Source organism: Balaenoptera acutorostrata, chromosome 2, assembly GCF_949987535.1.
Source record: "Balaenoptera acutorostrata chromosome 2, mBalAcu1.1, whole genome shotgun sequence".
NCBI lineage: Eukaryota > Metazoa > Chordata > Mammalia > Artiodactyla > Balaenopteridae > Balaenoptera > Balaenoptera acutorostrata.
Genome location: NC_080065.1, coordinates 102,783,098 through 102,803,619, shown reverse-complemented (window position 1 = coordinate 102,803,619; position 20,522 = coordinate 102,783,098). Strand labels below are relative to the sequence as shown.

At 42.9% G+C, this 20,522-nt stretch overlaps 1 protein-coding gene and 2 pseudogenes across 1 annotated transcript in view; 1 reads left to right on the top strand and 2 right to left on the bottom strand.

Moving 5' to 3' along the window:
* LOC130707128 (peroxisomal multifunctional enzyme type 2-like) overlaps window positions 1-1,415 on the top strand; it is a 20,199-nt gene extending 18,784 nt beyond the window's left edge. Inside the window, exon 10 of the mRNA XM_057540364.1 lies at window positions 1,275-1,415. Within this exon, the coding sequence (XP_057396347.1) occupies window positions 1,275-1,415 (141 nt within the window). The remainder of the gene's footprint in view (window positions 1-1,274) is intronic.
* Window positions 1,416-4,637: 3,222 nt separating this feature from the next.
* On the bottom strand, window positions 4,638-9,828 carry LOC130707086 (protein FAM170A-like; annotated as a pseudogene).
* Window positions 9,455-20,522, bottom strand: part of LOC130707083 (peroxisomal multifunctional enzyme type 2-like) — a 54,190-nt pseudogene continuing 43,122 nt past the window's right edge.

Below are 20,522 nucleotides of genomic sequence, written 5' to 3'. Positions count from 1 at the left end.
AAATTTGCTGAGAGTAGAGCTTAAATGTTCTCCCACACACAGAAAAGGTAAATATGTGAGGTGATGGATATGGTAATTAACTCACTGGGGGAATCATTCCACAATGTATATGTATATCAAATCAGCACGTATGCTTTAAGTATCTTACGATTTTATTTGTCAACTAGACCTCCTTAAGGCTGAGGTGGAAAAAAAGAACAGACACACGGGAGGAAGCCACAGGTGAGTGGGGGAGGAGCCTTCCAGGCAGAGTCCAAAGGTGCTCTAGGTAGAGGCCTAGAGGGTTTTGAGATAAGACGTGAGAGATAACGAAGGCATCAGCCATGCAAAGAGCCAGGGCAGAGGGCCCTGGGCAGAGGGAACAGCGTGAGGTGTGTTCAAGGAACAGAGAGGGTCCAACCAGGAGAGCAGCGTGGGCAGCTCTTGGTGGGGATCCTCCTCTGCCCTCTCCCCTTGGGCGGAAAGACTCGCTCCCTCTCCAGAGTGTCCTCACTGACGGAGCTCCAGCCACATTAAATAACAGTTAGTCTAGTAAGAAAGACAGTAGTTTAATATCCCCAGCAACCGCTCAGTGCCTGGAGCTTAGCAGGTGTCTGTAAGATGAGTGTTTGTTGACTGACTGACTGATGGACTGACTGGTAGATGGCAGGCTACTTCTATCTGACTACAGACAGCCTACGAGGAATAATGTCTGGCTCTAGCTTTACTCTCTGCTCTTGATATTTTCCCTTGTGAGAGCCTATTCCCCTGAGGCAGAAAGCAGCCAAGACACCAGCATATTCCTCCCTTTGAGCGTCCTGCCCGTGGCTGGAGGAAAGGCAGCAGGTGTACGCACTCCTGTGTGGAGTTTCTCTCCTGCCCAAGCGGCAGTCATGACCCCACCTCAGTCCTGCCCTTGTTCCAGGGTTTTCTGCCTTTTCCGGTCCTACCAGCCCTCAAACCGCCAGCTCCTGCCCCTTCCCTGCCTCTTACTGGTGACCAGCTTTTACTGCACAGAGGAGGCCGAAGCCACTGGAGGGAAGCCCACAGCCCCTCTCCCGCCCCCTCCTCTGCGCTCTGCCTCAGTCCCCTCTCCCTCTGGTACCGGAGAGGGACCTCCGGCCCGGGTCCCCATCTCCTCTCTCAGTGCTTAACACACCAGCAACTCTCCCCTCTCCACTGCAACCTTCCACCGCCACACAAACATGGTCTTATTTCTTCTCTTTAAAGGACAACGACCCTCTCCTAGCCCACTTCCCTCCCAGCTGTTGCCCCATTTCTCCTCCCCTTTGCAGCCCCGTCCTCGAAAAGCTGCGTGTAATTCTGTGAGGGAACGAAACCGCCCGCCTCGGCCCGGCACGACGATGACCACTTGCCTGAGGCGTCTCACAACAGGAGGTCCCGACACGGAACACGGTGCTGCCGAGGAAAACTAACCAGCAGGACTCGGGAGGGGCCAGAAGACGGCGGAGACGACCAACCTCGCAGAGCCCTTCGCACTGGAATCCATCTTGGCTGAGAGATGCGCGCGCCACCCGGAAGGACCCTGAGGCCGACTACAGGCCAAGCGAGGTGATGGGCCGGAGGCAACCCGGAAACTAACCCCGTTACCGTGAAGCCCGAGACTGCGAGGCACGTGGCAGAGCAGTCCGCCTGGGTTCCCTAACCCTGCTGCTCTCCGCCCGGGCGCTCCTTCCCAATAAAGCCTCTTGCTGTGTCAGCAATTAAAAAAAAAAAAAAAAAAGTCACAAGACCTATATAAATTATTTAGAGTTAAGCATATGTAAAAGTAAATATAACAAACTGAGTATGACCAATTAAACTCTGCCCAACCCAAGGATTAAAAAAAGACTGTTCTTACTTTATGAGAACAGACCCTCTTCTTAAGTAGCAGATCAGAAAGTGAGAGTGAATCAAAGAAACACAGCATTTGAAAAGTCAGCTAGTCCAAGCCTCTTGATCACGCATACAGAAGCTGAAGCCCACATAGGTTGAGTTACTTGGTAAAGGGCCCAATGTCCTGACTCAAGGACTAGCATTTTTCACTAATTCATAAGACACAATCAAACTCAGTACCTTGGAAAGAGATGGGAAAAAATGAAGAAATCAATCATAGAGTTACTCATCTTTAAGTAGAGAAATAGCCATGACAAAATTACAGGTATTGAGGGAAAATTGAAGTGCAGAGTTTAAAATGTCAATAATCCACAGGGAAACGGGAGACTATTTAAAATATTAATATTAAATCCCTATCTAAAAGACATTAAAAGATCTCCAATCAAAATGTTAATTTTAGAATAGATATGGTATGATACAATTTATAAATCAAAAATACTTAGAAGAAACACAATCTGGTTAACAGGTTAAGTCACAAGGCAATTGCAGGAGAAAAAGAGTATCTTTCTCGAAATGTCCATCAATAGGGGAATAATTATATTATGATTTGTCACTAGAAGTAAATAAATAACATTGGCCTAAAAAATGGGATAGACCTACAGCAAAGATTTATACTAAATCTCTATATTAAAGACATCAAAATATCTCCAATCAAAATGTTAATTTTAGAATGGATATGGTATGATATAATTTATAAATAAAAAATCTCTGTAAAGCTATAAATCACATATAAAGCACCTACATATGTAAATTCATGGACCAAAAGTCTTGAAATCAGACAGCTAGTGATCAATAATCTCTACAAAAGGAAATAGTCTTGACAGTGGGGTTGGGGGGTTATGAAGGGAGAATTTTATTGTACTTTTATACATTGTACCCTTTAACATAATTGTTTTTTTAATTAATTTATTGATTTTTGGCTGCTTTGGGTCTTTGTTGCTGCTAGCGGGCATTCTCTAGTTGCAGTGAGCGGGGGCTACTCTTCACTGTGGTGCACGGGCTTCCCATTGCAGTGGCTTCTCTTGTTGCAGAGCACAAGCTCTAGGCATGCAGGCTTCAGTAGTTATGGCACGGGGGCTCAGTAGTTTTGGCATGGGGGTTCTAGAGCGCAGGCTCAGTAGCTGTGGTGCACGGGCTTAGTTGCTCTGCGGCATGTGGAATCTTCCCAGACCAGGGCTCGAACCCATGTCCCCTGCATTTGCAGGCAGATTCTTAACCACTGCGCCACCAGGGAAGCCCAATAATTCAGTTTTTTTATAAAGAGAATATTCCTAATATTATTCCTAATTTTTAAAAATATATAGTTGGATAACACTATGAAAAATTAACGGATATATTTTTTATTATTTCTCTTTGCTCCCTGGATTTTTTTCCCCCATCCAGTCAGCTAGGCACTCTGAGTTCACTGCATTAGGAAGGTAAAGACTCAGCAGAAATGAGGGAGAAAAAAAGAAACTTCTCAGCTTTGGAATGTTAAAAACGGAGGCCACAGTAGAACAGGTGAGAATTCTGTGAACAAAATATACATCTCATCTCAAATGTAAAAAGTATTCTCTGCACTAGGAGGCAGGAGAGGGAGGGAGGGAAGGACTGAAGGAGGGAGATCAGTGTGGCCAGGGACATGGAAACTGTGCTTGAGGACGACATGCCCAGGAAGAGAATCAGAATCTGGAGGAGATCCAGCCTGCACGTGATCATTGCCTCCAGCCAGCACCCCCATCTCAGACCTCGGGCAATTCACAGAGTGAGTGGGAGTAAGTCAGGAGGGCCACGCACATAGTCTGTGTGGCAAGGGTTGTGGCCATTCCCTATTTGTGAGAAGTCCCCAGCAGTTTTCAGGCCTCCTTCTGGAAAATGCTGGTGGACGTCCCTAGTGCTTATGTGAAAGCTTGTTCACGAACCCTGAAAGATACAGATGTAGATGACTGATAGATAGATGCATAGATAGATAAATGTAATTAAATGAAACATCCAGGAAAGGTTTGGAAAATGCCCTTTATTGCCTATGATATTTAGACTGTCATATGATGTTAGACTGAGTGCTGGGCCCTTCATCCTCCTTCAGACCACTGGCACTCTGTCTGCTACTACTATCCCGAGGGTCCTTTCTTCTCCCTGGAAGGGATAAAACAAATGAGGCAGAACAGGAAGAGACAAGAAGCACTATAAGCTCTGCTGGTCGGGGTTACCCTCCAGCGTTGCCTTAAAGCTCAGAGCCACACACACCACAGTGAGCTTGGCTCCAGATCAACTACCGCACAACGAAGCTTCTGGAACATTTCCATATCTCGGGGGACCTCATTTCCACCTGACTCCCTTTCACATTTCCCTTTGTCCCAGAAGGCTAGGTACACTGGTCAGGGTGAGATCTCAGCTCAGGCCACAGGCTCTCAGACCTCAAACTTCTGCTCCTGCGGGGCCCCCTGTCCTCTCTTCAGACCACCCCTGGCTCTCTCTGCCGAGAAGGAGCTGCTGGCAGTACGTCCTCTTAAGAGCTGAGGTCCATCATGCAGACCCTGAGAAAACTCCTAGTCAAAACGCTCCACATTCTTGTTTAAGTCAACAGAGGTCAATTCCTTTGGAAGTGCTGGGTGTGTCCCAAGTTGATGCAACTGCAGAGCCATTAGATAAACCAGCACATCTCTGCGGCCCCTTCCCTTACACTCCTCGGGGCCCTCGTGACATAGGCTCAGAAGACTGTGCCAGCCTCAAGCCTTACCTCTTCCAACAGAAGGCCACACCGTCTTCTAGGATCTTGTCCCATGAATCTCAGTTGCTGTGTGGAAATCAAAAGAGAGAAAAACACTTCTTCGCTAAAGAGAATTTCCTGTGGAAGCTGAAAAGCTCAGGATCAATTCCCACTTACAGTCATGACTTTATTATTACATGACTGGGCCAGAAGCACGGGAGCCGGTTATCTCCCCTTCAGTTCCCCCTGAGGTGCTAAAGCCCCCAACTCTCCCTTATGGAAGCATGAGTCTGGGGTGGAGAGATGGGACTGGCTCGGAGAAGGTACAGCTCCCTCCGCAGCCCCAGCCCCTGCTCACTTCCTCTCCTTCGGAGAATGTAACACGCAGCCTGGACATTGGCTCCACGGTCTCCTCGGGCTGAGGTCTTCCCCCGTGGGCTGCTCCTCCTCATTCTCCTTTGCTCCTTGCTTCTCCTCCTCCTCTCCTCCTCCTCCACCTCCTCCTCGGTGGTGCTCTCGGATTCCACATCGCCCATCATCTGGGCCATGGTGAGATGAAAGACATGGCAGCTGAAGCCCTCCTGGACGCCGTACCGCACGTGCTGCCGGAGGATCTCCAAGGTGGGGAACACCCGGCAGCAGGCCATGCACCTGAAGCCGGCCTCCATGGTCACCAGCCAGTCCGGTGTCTTGGCCCTGGGTCTCTCCTGGACTGCAGCTGACCCTGATGGGCTGTATGGCTCTGCCCTTTCCTCACACTCTTTCTCCGCCCCAGTGGGCTCACTGTCAGACAGGCGGTTTCTGGTGGACACAGCAGAGCGGGGAGAACCTACCCGCACATCCTCAGGAAGGGTCACTTCTTCTATCCTCAGCCGCTTTTCTAGCAACCCCAAGGGTTTCTCTGTCTCCCAGGAGACAGCTACACCCTTGATCGTTTTCACCCGCATGTAGTATATTTTCATGCCTCTTTCCTCTTTGTTTGTATACAGAGAGGTCTTACTGAATGAAGGGGATGAGAAGGCGACACACTGTGGTGGGGGAGCGGTCTCCCCTTGTTCCTGAACCCGGGCTAGGGCTGCTCTAGGCCGGGGAGTGTCTCGATGTAATCTCCAGATTCCTGGGAAAGGAAATTAAAAACATAATAACATGCGCGGGCCATGCTGGAAGCTGAGGGAGCAGGTGTGGTAGATGAGAGAGGGACATTTGCATGACGTAGCTGTGTCATGAGCTTGGTGTCTGTTGGCCGTAGGATGGAGTGGTGTATCTGGTGTCATCTGTGGGCTTTTCATCTGCGTGTGGGGGGATACTGGAGCGGTGTCTGTATACAGGGGTGTGGAGTATGGTGGTGAGGGCTGTGGTATGTGAGGGATGTGGGAGGATGCGTGTACTACGAGGAGTGTGAGTTTGGGAATATCGGTGGTGCATTACTTGTGGAATGGGGGTGTAGGAGAGGAGCACTGTGGATCACGTGCTTGGGGTTTACGTGTGCACTAAGAATGGCTGTGCCTGGAGAGCGGATGTATGTGTGAGCTGGGTGGACCTCAGCTGGATGGTCCTGCTCTCAGGCTGGAGGTCTATGATGAAGAACTCTGTCCTTCTCAGGAAGCAAAGGCAAAGGCAAACCCTACATTTTCCTCTGAAGATGCTTAATCTGGTCCCTCTGCCCTCCACCTCAAGCCCAGACCTTTCCGGCCCCTGCTCCTTAACTTCCCCACCATGGTGGTACCAGGATTCACACGCCCCCAGACTCAGCTGAGATCCACGCCCTCGTACAGCTCAGCCATCCTGCTCAGGCTCCTCCACAGAGCCCTCAGCGCCTCTGATGACCCTGGGTTTCCTCTCAGCCTCCCTGGGATCTGTGTGCCTCCTGCCTCCCAGCCAAGCAGCCCCTCACCTGAGGAGCCCCGCGCCCTTACCACCGCGGATGAGCTTGCGTGGAGAAGAAGCACAGAAGTATTCAGAGGCAGAGGGGACCTCCCCTGCCCCTGGGCTGCAGCCTTGGGCCACCACAGGGGATCCAAGCCGAGCGGGATCCTCTTGTGACTTCGAGATTCCTGAGGGAGGAATGAAAGGCTCAGGGTGGGTTCCTCAATCCTCTGGCCACAAATATTTACTGACGGTCTGACATGTGTCAGGTGCAGTGAATACACACAGTTGAGAGTGTGGCTCCCAGTGGATACTCCAGTATTTAATTAAAATCAATACTTATTCTGTCAGTGTCTTGTGGGTAATGTGGGCCTAGGTGGTGACTGTGAGTATGTGTGAAGAGTGAGTGATGTCTATCACTTAAGTCTGTGGTAAGTGTGGGGTTGGCGTGGGGAGCACAGTGCAGATGTGTGTATCTGTATCTGTGGCCTCTGTGTGCATGATTTCTGTTCACAAGTCAGGAATTCTGGGACATGTAACTTTTCCTCATCACACGGTGTGGCTTGTATTTATGGTGTGTGTTCATTCATTCATTCACCAAGGTTCAGTAAGCAGCTACTCCTATGTATCCGGCACTCTTCCATTGTTCTAGTCTCTGGTAAGGCTGCACATTTTAGTAGAGGAAGACAAACACTAAACAACAATACAATCAATATATAACACATCAGCTGGTGGTAAGTATATAAGGGTTGCCAGACTTAGCAAACAAAAATACAGGGCACCCGGTTAAATTTCAATTTCAGATAAACCCAGAATAATTTTGTAGTGTAAGTATTCCCATGCAGTATTTGGTCTTACTTATTTTTCGTGTAAGTATGGCCCATACAATATTTGGGACATACTCATACTGAAAAATTACTTGTTGTTTATCTGGAATTCAAATTTAACTGGACAGCCCATATTTTATCTGGCAACCCTGACATGGGTTAGTGAGACTGTGCTTTACTGTGGTTTGTACAAAGCGGGTCTGGCATCACTAAAGAATGTGTTAGAAGTGTGGTGTGTATGACATGTGACTGGTTCTTACAGAGGTATTTAGAGATAGCTGAAGTTAGCTGTGTTTGCGAGAGTTGAGGAGATACATATATATATAGTGTGTGTGTCATATATATATAGTGTGTGTGTCTATATACATATCTCATCTCCAGCGTTTGGTGTTGGAGGAGAGGATTGTGACACAGGTGGGTTGTATGAGAACGTAGTTCAGGAGTGATGCGTGTATATACCTACATGTGCTGTGTGTGGTTTAATAAGGAAGTTATATGTGGGGTGTGTGATATATTTGCTGTATCAGAGTGTACATGGGTGTATGAGTTACTGCCTCATAAAACACCCCTAACAAGAATTCTGTACACACTCTTACATACACCGAGTGTCACCCAGGTCCAGGCAGGGTGACAAGAACTTTACCATGCAGACTTTATATCTGATGAGCACTCTACCCCCATTCATCCCGCTCTTCTCTCCACTACCACACACACACACACACACACACTCACACTCACACACACACACACTGGAACATAGAGAAAAATATTCTGAATGGTGAGACAGGGGCAGTCATTGCCTTCCCCAGCCTGTCCCAGCCACTGCCTGAAAATCTGCCTGCTGTCTAGACCTCCACTCCCAGGGCCCATCCTAGTCTCCAGGACCCTAGGCCTGGTAGGAGCTACTGGGCTCTAATCTGGGGCAGAGGCCTCCAGCTGGAAGTCTGGGGTAGGCTCCACTCTGCCCCACTTCCTCACGTGACCACCCCTCTCCCAGGGCAAGCTACTCGCCTACGTTTAAGGCACGCAGGCACCAGGTGGCCCGTGGCTCTCAGAGCTCCCCGCAGGACCCTGAGGACATCTCTCACCCCCGCCCATGCGGGCTCAGTCTCTGGAAAGCCCTTCCCTTCCCTTGATCTCCTTTGGGAAATTCTTCCTGTCCAAGGAATAAAACCTCCTTGCTTTCAATGACACCATCCCTAGACAAACAATCTCCTTTCGAACTGCATTCCACTTCTCAAGATACTTTTCAACAAGGCCTTCAACTCATGGGGCTTCTCTTTCCACTTTGGGAAAAGGGGCCAAGCAGCTCATGGGTCTCTCTCAGCATCCTTGCATCCTTCACACCCCCCACCTCGTGACCCCAGGGGAAGATCAAAGAGAATAAGAGAGAACTCGGGGACTGAGAAAAGCTGCACCTCTAGGTCTGTGCAAGCAGGATGCAGCCTGCTGTGAGTCCGACAAAGCTCCAGGCCCGGCAGCCCCAGGAGAGGGTCCTCAGACCAGCGGAGCTGACCTCCCATCTCCCAGGGGCACCTGGCTGTTCTGTGCCGTCTCACACCACAGGGACCCTCTGCGTGGATACGGCAGCATCAGTGAGACAAGGTCTCTCGCACCCTGCTTCACAGGTGACACGTTCTCAGTACCCCCCTTCCTAGAGAAGGCTCAGTTTGGCAGAAACCCATGTTCCCCCCACAAGTTGCCCCCCACATACCTCCTCCCTTCTCGGCAGTTTCCTGGGACTCTTCACTTTCCAGATGTTTCCTCTTTTGTCGCCGTCTCATCGTACCAACTGGAAGATTCCCTTAGAAGATGCCTCACGTCCAACTCCTCCTCTTCCCTACAGGTTGGCCCTTCTTGGCTTTTGGGAAATCCGTTGAAATGATTCAATACAAATAAAAATAGTCAAGTCTCCTAAATGGCTGAACAACTTGGACCACTTAGTGAACAAGCAGTACTGCTTAGTGCTCACCAGGGCTGTTAAGTTTCAAAGGTTGCCAGGCCTACAGCAGAATTCTCTAACCTCAGTGATGACATCAGAGCATTCTGTGGACCTAGGTTCAACAGTCTCTGCAACAGCACAGACCCCATTTTCAAGAACAACTCCTTTTTCCCAGCAGAACCTTTCCCATGAATTCAACTCTCACATCTTTCAAATGTGGCAGGATACTTTGAGATGTTAATCTTTTCCTGTTCATTTTTTTCCTTTTCTTCCTTTATTTCACGTTTTCCCTTCTGCATTCAAGTGGGTAGCAGACCCTATGTTCACTGGCCAGTGGAAGAGCCCGGCAGGGCATAGCAGAAATAGCATGCTGATCATCTTGGCTTTTATTTCTAAAATCCCAAACTCCATGGAAAAGAGAGGATACTTGAGCAGAAACATAACAGAAGCAGGTTTTTGAAATTAGGTACTGTCTTGTTTCCCTACTGGAGTGTTGAAATGTGCTAATTAAGTCAGAGAGAGATGTCTGTAAATCCTGGAGGAGAAAAGGCCTCTCAAGTGTGGCTGGAGGGGTAAATGGAGCAAAAATTCCAAAAGGAGATGGCTGTAGTGTGCATACAAGCAGAATCATGGCAACCTGTCCCACGCATGGCACAGGAGCCACCAAACCTAAAGGAGGCACGGCCCCCGAGCTGATGGGCATCTACACTTACAACTGTGGGCTCCAGTCCACAATGATCATCCTTCCACCCACTCCCTCAAAACCTTGGCCCTGTATGACTTCCAAATAGGGATGGCGGAAATCCAAACAGGACACCAGCAGGATCAAGGCTTCAAATACAAATTACATGGAGTTATAAAAAAATTTTCGTACTATTTCTTGCACACCTCTGCTTGTGGGCTGTAATTTATACCAGTTATAAGTGGCAATGCATCTGGATCCTCCTGATTCCACTCTAGAATTAGAGACACCTCATTTTGAGGTAGTGGCCAGGATGATCCAGTGGGAAGATTGGTGCACGGGATGAGGTAGCCTCCCAGAAGTCACTGCTTTCATTAGAAATACCACATGGACTGAGGCGGGTCCCAATTTGAAAAGGCACTGCAGAATGACTTAAAGTTTCAGGCACCGAGAGAGTGAAGAGAGGACAACTTCAGCCTTGTGAGGGTTTGCTGATGAGATTCAATCTTCCTGCTTCTTGGAAAATCTCTAGAAAAGAAGGGACAAGGAGGATTTTTTTTCTTAATTTTTTTGTGGTAGAAATTTTCAAACATACACAAAGTAAAGAGAATGATATAAAAGGAATGCAGCACCATTTACCCATCACCCAGTTTCAACAATTATCAAAAGTCTGCCATTCTTCTTCTGCTACACACACACACACACACAAACACACTCACTCACTTGCACACTTTCATTTCTTTGTGTATTTATTTTGGTTTAGGAGTTTGGGGAGGGTGGGGGAAGTGCTGTTTTTTATTGTAAATCTCAGACATTATGTCATTTCTCCTTACATGCCACAGTATTTACCTCCAACAGATAAAAACTTGTTTCTAACATAACATCATTCTCTCGCCCAACAAATTTAATCATCATTTCTTTTACCACAATAACTAAGCCATACTCAATTGCCTCCAAATGTGTTTAAATGTCTCTTTTATACATGATCTATTGAAATCAAGATCTAAAGAAGGTCCACGCCTTGCAATATGTCCATGTGTCTTTTAGTCTACAACAGTTCTCCCTCCCTTTGATTTGGCACCGATTTATTGAAGAAACTAAGTAATTTATCCTGTAGAATTTTCCACAGGAGTCTGTTGATTGTATTCCTGTGATGTCATTTAAGATGTTCCCTATTACCTCGATTTCCTTATAAACAGGTAGTTATAGCTAGAGAATTAATTAGATTTAGATTCGATTTCATGTTACTACAAGATTATTTTATAAGTGATGCTGTGTACCTTCCTATTGCTTTGCAACAGTAAGTACAAAAAGTTGTCCGGTTTTTAATGAAGTTAAGATTGATCAGTGAGCTCACGTACTGTCACCTTGGTCCCTCCATCCATAATGATGAGGAACCACAATGCTCCTCACCAACCATTCAACAAAGAGTATTAACAACCGGTGATAATCACCACTTCCTTAGGAGCTGAACTTTCATTAGAAGTTCTAATGCCGTCATTCCAAGGAGGATGATTCTTAAGGCATCTTTCTTAGACCCTGAATTTCTGAAAGAAATGAACCTCTCCTCAGAAAAGGAAAGATGATTCCAAACGTACCAGCTCAGGTTCTCCAACCTAGAGCCAATGGGTTCATCACAGCAAGCCCCAGCTAGGTTGGGACATACTTTTGTCATTCCTTCATTTCTCTGTCCATTCTTCATTATAGAAACCGTTATTTAGCCCCTACTATGTGCCAGGCTCTCTAGATTCTGTACTTGAACATTTAAGAACAAAAAAGATGCAAAGAGTTTCTCTCAAGGAGCTTAATTCTAGAGGAGAAGATAGACCATTTTTTTAAAATAAGTAAAATACCTAGTAGGTTAGATATTTGCAAGTACCATGATGAAAAAGAAAACAAGCAACTGGATATGGGACTATAGGAAATAGGGCAATTTCTATGCTGAATGGGAGATCATGGAAGGCTTCACTAAAAGGGCCTCATCTCAGTAGTACCTGAGGGCAATAAGGGAGCTTAGAGCCAAGGTTACATTTTTCAGGCAAAAAGAGACTGGAGTCTGGGTCAGGGGTTGCCTGGCCTGTTTGAATACCAGGAAGAAAGCCAGTGTGGCTGAGGGAGGGAGAGAGTGGTAAGAGGGGAAGTCAGAGGGATAATGAGGAACCAAATTATATAGGGTTTTAGAGGCTACTGCTCAAACTTTGGCTTTTACTCTGAGTGACATGGGAAGCTTGGAGAGTTTTAAATGAGAAATTACATGTTAAAAGATCACTCTAATTGCTTTGTTAAGAACAGACTTTTGGGAGGCAAGGTCAGAATCAGAGAGAACAGTGGGCCTATTGCAATAAACCAGGAAAGAGATGAACCATAAAAGGAAAAATAGGTAAACTAGACATTATCAAAACTAAAATCATTTGCTACGTGAAAGATTCTTTTAAGAGTATAAGAAGTCAAGCTAGAGACTGGGAGAAAATATTTACAAACTACATAGCCAACAAAGAAGTAAGTCTATAACATATAAAGAACAGACATATGGACACCAAGGGGGGAAAACTGCGGTGGGGTGGGAATGGTGGTGTGCTGAATTGGGCGATTGGGATTGACATGTATACACTGATGTGTATAAAACTGATGCCTAATAAGAACCTGCAGTATAAAAAAACAAACAAAACAACTAATACTAAACTTTCATTGGGTTATTTGTATGGAAATATGTTAATATAAATGTTTCAGACATTACATGAAATTTCTAAAAATCTTATATTTGTATTTGTATGGAAATATGTATGGAAATATGTTAATATAAATGTTTCAGACATTACAGGAAACGTCTAAAAATCTTATATGTTCTGGTATAATGTTATAAGTAATAATCCTAGTTATTACTTTAAAATATTATCTCAGAAATAACTAATTTTCTTGTCAACTGCATTATTATGAACTTTCATCAAATCTTTAACCATGGTCATTTTTAAGTCTTTTGTCATTTACAGACAGTTCTGGGTGTACTCTGATGATTTTGCAAATATGTTCCTATAAAAGGGTTTCATCTTCAAGAAATTCATGGAAAAGACTCTGACAAGTACAGGTTTCTGGTAACTGACTGTACTGCTGAACTGAATGAATAAGCATTTTCAGAACTCTAATGAAAAACTGATGAACTCATAAAAGTGCTAACAAAAGATCAAGATGAAAAAAAAAAGAAATTAATTACATGGGACTGAGTGAACTGATGTGGATGAGTATAATTTTTGTGACTTTCTGCCTGAATTAAAAAAAAAAATCCCACAAGGACTCAGAGGAAAAGAATATACAAATCAATTTTCACAGCAAAGTAAAGGAGCTGTTACAGTGGAGGATTACTGGACTGAATGTCAATATTATGACATAGTATAAGTGTGTTTCATGTTTGGTAATTGCAATCATTGTTGCTTTTGTTGTGGTCATCCATGTACAATGCTTGGTGTCAGTCTATTTATCTCTTGTAAAAATAAAATACAGTGTGTGTGTGTGGGAAAAAAAAAAAAAAAGGGTTTCATCTTCAAGAAATTCATGGAAAAGACTCTGACAACTACAGGTTTCTGGTAACTGACTGTACTGCTGAACTGAATGAATAAGCATTTTCAGAACTCTAATGAAAAACTGATGAACTCATAAAAGTGCTAAGAAAAGATCAAGATAAAAAAGAAATTAATTACATGGGACTGAGTGAACTGATGAGGATGAGTATAATTTTTGTGACTATCTGTCTGAATTAAAAAAAAAATCCCACAAGGACTCAGAGGCAAAGAATATACAAATCAATTTTCACTGCAAAGTAAAGGAGCTGTTACAGTGGAGGATTACTGGACTGAATGTCAATATTATGACATAGTATGAGTGTGTTTCATGTTTGGTAATTGCAATCATTGTTGCTTTTGTTGTGGTCATCCATGTACAATGCTTGGTGTCAGTCTATTTATCTCTTGTAAAAATAAAATACAGTGTGTGTGTGTGGAAAAAAAAAAAAAAAGAAAAGAAACTAAAAATGCAACTACCATATGACCCAGCAATCCCACTACTGGGCATATACCCTGAGAAAACCATAATTCAGAAAGACAAATGTAGCACAATGTTTATTGCAGCACTGTTTACAATAGCCAGGACATGGAAGCAACCTAAGTGCCCTTCGACAGATGAATGGATAAAGAAGATGTGGCACATATATATAATGGAATATTACTCAGCCATAAAAAGAAACGAAATTGAGTTATTTTTACTGAGGTGGATGGACCTAGAGTCTGTCATACAGAGTGAAGTAAGTCAGAAAGAGAAAAACAAATACCGTATGCTAACACATTTATATGGAATCTAAAAAGAAAAAAAAATTGGTTCTGAAGAATCTAGCGGCAGGAGAGGAATAAAGATGCAGATGTAGAGAATGGACTTGAGGACATGGGGAGGGGGAAGGGTAGGCTGGGACGAAGTTAGAGAGTGGCATGGACTTATATACACTACCAAATATAAAATAGATAGCTAGTGGGAAGCAGCCACATAGCACAGGGAGATCAGCTTGGTGCTTTGTGACCACCTAGAAGGCTGGGATAGGGAGGGTGGGAGGGAGACACAAGAGGGAGGGGATATGGGGATATATGTATACGTATAGCTGATTCACTTTGTTATACAGCAGCAACTAACACAACAATCAAAAGCAATTATACTCCAATAAAGATGTTAAAAAAAAAAAAAAAAAAGAAATCATGATACAGTAAAAAAAACAAAAAAAAAAGTTAGGGCCTAGGAAGGAAGCCTTGAGCCAGGCAGACCTGGGTGTCTATCCCAGCTCCACCACTTTCTATGTGACCATGAGCAAGTTATTTAGGAGACCTGAACCTAGATTTTCCTAAATTAAATGTAGAGCTGTTACGCATAGTAGAAATAATGGGATAGCCTGCTTATAGGTACTCGACAACTTTAAGCTGTTATTATTGTTGGTGGTGGTATTTAAACTGCTCGACACAAACCATCAATGTAGTACAAATGATCAGGCCAAAAAGTGTCACCCTGGTCAACTGTATTAACAAAAATAATCTGTAAAAAACTTATAAAAGGCTGATTGCATGTCCTTTTAGTATTTTACTGGAGCACTGCTAACAGCCTCACCCCAAAATTACTTAACTCTATAGGGAGATATACTCTGTCTTGTTACTTACTATTAATTAAGCCCAGACTCTGTGACATAAGATGTTAATTTGTGTCACATTTTCATTTTATATCTGTCTGAGAGTCATGCCTTTAATTTTCTGAAGATTATATTCTGACAACAACTTGAATGATGGGTTGAGCCAAAAAGATATGGTTGGTTGGGTTTTCAGAAATGCTATGTAGACAGGCACCAATTTAGCTGAGAATAAAAAACAGAAAATAGCTTCTTTTCGGCCAGAACCTCCATCTTCCAGTAATTCGCCAAAATGACCAACACAAAGAGAAAGAGGAGGGGCACCCGCTACATGTTCTCTAGGCCTTTTAGAAAACATGGAGCTGCTCCTTTGGCCACATACATGCAAATCTACAAGAAAGGTGATATTGTAGATATCAAGGGAACGGGCACTGTTCAAAAAGGAATGCCCCACAAATGTTGCCATGGCGAAACTGGGAGAGTCTACAATGTTACCCAGCATGCTGTTGGCATCATTGTAAACATACAAGCTAAGGGCAAGATTCTTGCCAAGAGAATTAATGTGCGTATTGAGCATGTTACGCACTCTAGGAGCTGAGATAGCTTCCTGAAACGAGTGAAGGAAAATGATCAGAAAAAGAAGGAAGCCAAAGAGAAAGGTACTTGGGTTCAGCTGAAGCGCCAGCCTGCTCCCCCAGGGAAGCACACTTCGTGAGAACCAATGGAAAGAAGCCTGAACTGCTGGAGCCCATTCCCTATGAATTCATGGCATGATGGGGGTAAAGAAAATAAAAGACCTGGACTGTAAAAAAAAAAAAAAAAAAACAGAAAATAAAAAACAAGGTACGGAGGCATCTTATTTTCAATTAAAAGTTACCACTGCTTTTTTAAAAAAAACTTTCTAAGTTTTATCTCATATCCATAATATTAACCAAAAGAATGCTAGGATGGAACATAATTATAGGATACAGTGAAGAGGGTTAACGAAACAATGTACCTCTAACTACATTATCCATACCTTGGTTTGGAAATGGATTCTATTTCCTTCCTTCCACATCTCAGTTTGTAGAGTTTGTCCTGGATATACTGGTTTTGCAAAACGAACCTTTAAAAAAAATGTGTTTTAGGGTTAAGAATGTTTTAATATGAAACTTTTCCACTTTGCAGGGGGGTGGTATTTGGGGGGAAGGTTGGAGAGCATAAAAGGAAGAAACAGAGACTGGACTATACTTAAATTCATAAAAATAGTAGTATGATAAAATTAGTAGAGATATAGTTAGTAAAAGTTAATTCTTTGTCTTTCAAAATATAGAATCAATAAATAGTTTAATCTTGACAAATCAAAACACAGAAGAATAATCATATTAAGTAGAGTTATATAGGTAACCACCAAAACAACTTAAGAGAAGCAGTTAAAAGTAGCACTAGGGGCTTCCCTGGTGGCGCAGTGGTTGAGAGTCTGCCTGCCAATGCAGGGGACACGGGTTCGAACCCTGGTCTGGGAGGATCCCACATGCCGTGGAGCAACTGGGCCCGTAAGCCACAACTGCTGAGCCTGTGCGTCTGGAGCCTGTGCTCCGCAGCGGGAGAGGCCGCGACAGTGAGAGGCCCGCGCACCGCGATGAAGAGTGGCCCCCACTTGCCGTAACTGGAGAAAGCCCTCGCACAGAAACGAAAACCCAACACAGCCATAAATAAATTAATTAATTTAATTAATTAATTAAAAAAAAGCACTAATTAAGTCTGAGGAATAAGACCTGGGGTTGTTGTATAGGACAGAATAATTACATTTTTTATTTCCTAATTTTCTATACTATTTTATTTGCTCTGTGTATATATTATTCGCTGGTTTTTAAAATAATTATAATAATAACTATAAAATAGTTATAATAATGAGAATAATCAGTGTTATCAAAGGCAAGACATCAGAAAATAAATTTCCACTGCTGCATGGAGCACAAACTGATAAAAGCTTTTGGAGCTATTTGACACTGCCTTAAAGTTTTGTTTTGTTTTGTTTTAAGTGTATGTCTTTCGATTTATGCAAAACTGTGCAGAGTCAGTTTTCTTTGCAATTTATAATGGATGAAAACTTGAAGCTAACTTAAAAGTGCAAAACTAGGGCTTCCCTGGTGGTGCAGTGGTTAAGAATCCGCCTGCCAATGCAGGGGACACGGGTTCGAGCCCTGGTCCAGGAAGATCCCACATGCTGCGGAGCAACTAAGCCCGTGTGCCACAACTACTGAGCCTGTGCTCTAGAGCCCACGAGCCACAACTACTGAGCCCGCGTGCTATAACTACTGAAGCCCGCACACCTAGAGCCTGTGCTCCGCAGCAAGAGAAGCCACCGCAATGAGAAGCCCGCACACCACAATGAAGAGTAGCCCCCACTCGCCACAACTAGAGAAAGCCTGCGCGCAGCAAGGAAGACTCAATACAGCCAAAAAATAAAGAAATTTACAGTGACCACAAAAAAAAAAGTGCAAAACTAAAATCAATATGCAACCAACATACTGATATAGGTGCATGTTTATTAGAGTTCAAATGCAGCCACTTAACATTTTCAATTAAATTAAGGCAAATTATAAAACTGTAAAACATGAATAAATAAATTTTTAAAGGTAAATCTTGAGTTTGTTAAGGCATATATGCTGATATATGTATGCTCCTAATTAATTTACAAAACAATCAAATCAATCTGTTAAAAGTATAACTGTATATAATATCCTTCATGATGCAAGTGTAATAGAGGCATTTAGAGCTACAAAAAGAGAACTTGCGGATTGCCAAGTCAATGAAATAATAAAAATAAGAACTTCGGTATAGTACCTATTTTTAAGTGAAGTCACTAAGACTCCTCTAAAACTAAAAAGGAACAAGTAGTTAAATTATTAATAATTTACACATACCTTAATTGCTTTGAATCTTGACACATCATTATCTGCAAACTGCTGTAAAACATGCCTGGCAGAAAATCCAAATGTACATAATCCATGTAATATGGGCTTGTCAAAACCTAAAAATGAGAGAGAGAATTTAGTTAGATAAAGGCACATTTCATGTTTAAAAACCAAGAACAGTTCATTCAGGACTTCAAAAATACATTTTTAAACTGCATTAGCCTGACTCATACCACCTATCTTAACACATTATTGACCAGGGGGATTTTTGCAGAAACTAACGCCTATGGCGTTAATACATCTCCAGTCAATAATGTGTTAAGAAACATGGAAAATATTTTATAAATAATACTTCCTGGGAAAAAAATTATGAAATAAACAAAAAAAGAAAAAAAAAAGGAAGGAATGTCAGAGATCTGGGGACACAAATAATTATTTTGTTTCGCTTTGGTTGTAACCACGAAATCATCCACAGTGATTTCAATATCCATGTATGTAGATGATCCTTCTTCAACCTTTCAGTTCTTTGCTCTCCCCTCCAATGGCCTTGACCTTCATGATAACTCAGACACCCATCCCCATGGTCCCATCCTAGACCTTGCACTAGCAGGAGCTACCTTCCACCATAATCTGAATTTCACGTACACCATTTTCTGAACACTACTTCCCACCTTTCCATGTCTTTTGCATAAACATATTAGGAGAGGGCTATTTTTAAAATGTTACTCAAACTTCCAGTCATAAGTAGCGACGGCTTTAAGTATTATTTAGATAACTGAGCTAATATTTTCATTGGCTCACATTATTAGCAACTCACCTGCTAAGTTAGCAAAGTCAGGATCAATGTGTAAGGGATTCCAGTCTCCACTGAGGCGGTACAAAGCAGCCTGTGGAGAAAGAATTATAAAAGAAACTAGCACCCAGTGCCTTCTTAGAATACATTAAAATAAAAACAGGAAATATGGCTGATTATTGCATAAGAAATGCATTATAATGTACCTCATAGTAGCTTTGATTAAAAAATAACTATTTCTAACAAAAAAAGATTAAGTGTAAATCAAATGCTTTTTGTAACACCTGCCACTGAGATCATAAGGCGTGAGGACTGTCAAATAATAGGAAGGGGAACCAAGAACTACATCTGGGAACAACACTGGTTACCACTGCCGAAGGAGAAATTCACAAAAAGGAATCCATCAATCTACTCTCGTTAAAACACAATGAAGGGCTTCCCTAGTGGCGCACTGGTTAAGAATCCGCCTGCCAATGCAGGGGACACGGGTTTGATCCTTGGTCCGGGAAGATCTCACATGCCGTGGAGCAACTAAGCCCGTGCGCCACAGCTACTGAGCTTGAGCTCTAGAGCCCGCGAGCCACAACTACTGAAGCCCAAGCACCCCAACTACTGAAGCCCACATGCCCTAGAGCCCACGCTCCTCAACAAAGGGAAGCCACCACAATGAGAAGTCTGTGCACCACAACGAACAGTAGCCCCCGCTCGCCGCAACTAGAGAAAGCCCGCGCACAGCAACAAAGACCCAATGCAGCCAAAAATTGTTAATTAATTAATTAATTTTTTAACAATAAAATAAAATAAACAAACATTTTTTTAAAAAACACAATGAAGATAAGGTGTAAATGTTTATAGCCTCTTCTAACCAAGCAAAATTTATGCCAACTTTCTTAATGGGGTGTTTTAAATTGAAGCCTGTAACCCAATACTAGACATATAAACATCACACACTTCTCACAAACTTTCATTCTACTGGGTATACTAAATCCTGAGATCAGCTCATCCTGCAAAAAAACAGACTAATAACTTGCCATTAAGATTATATTCCTGCTTACTCCAGATCTTCACATCACTTCTGTACTTAGATAAGGCACAATTAGCAGAAAGATATAGATAACAATAGGAAAAAAGTCACCATACTTCCCAGCATTTAAATTGTGCGTTGGTCAAATGAGAGAGTACTTTTCAGTACTGAAGGGAAGAAATTCACAAAAGAGCTAACAGTAAGTATTTAATGTATCTGTGTATTAACTTTGGGTCTGCCTCTAGACTTCTCTCTTATCAATTGCTAGGTTAAGCTTTCCAAGACTATTAAGATGTTGTGTAGAGACTAGCCAAGTCAGCATACCTGACTTTCTTAATGAGTTTTTGTTGTTTTTAATTATTGATTATTCTTTTTTAACACATTTTATTTACAGAAAATAACATCTCCTGTAATTCATAGGAAAATGTTGTTTACTTTTTAATGTTTTGTACAATTTTCATAAGCTCTTTCTCTTTCCCATCACTCTATATGATAGTTTTCTAAATTATTCACTTTTTTAATGACTCAGTATTTTTTCCCTTTATATGGCTTCTAAAAATAATTAAATCAAATCAACAATTATCATATAGATGTGACTTAAGATTCTGTATAAGATGGCAGAAGATTAAATGATAAATTTTAGAAAGCACTTTAAAAAAAATAAAACACTAGGCAAATATACATCATCATGTTGCATACAAATGGTAAAAGAATGACGAATTTCAGGGCCCAAAGCGGAAGGTGTCAAACACATAATAGATCATGGGCT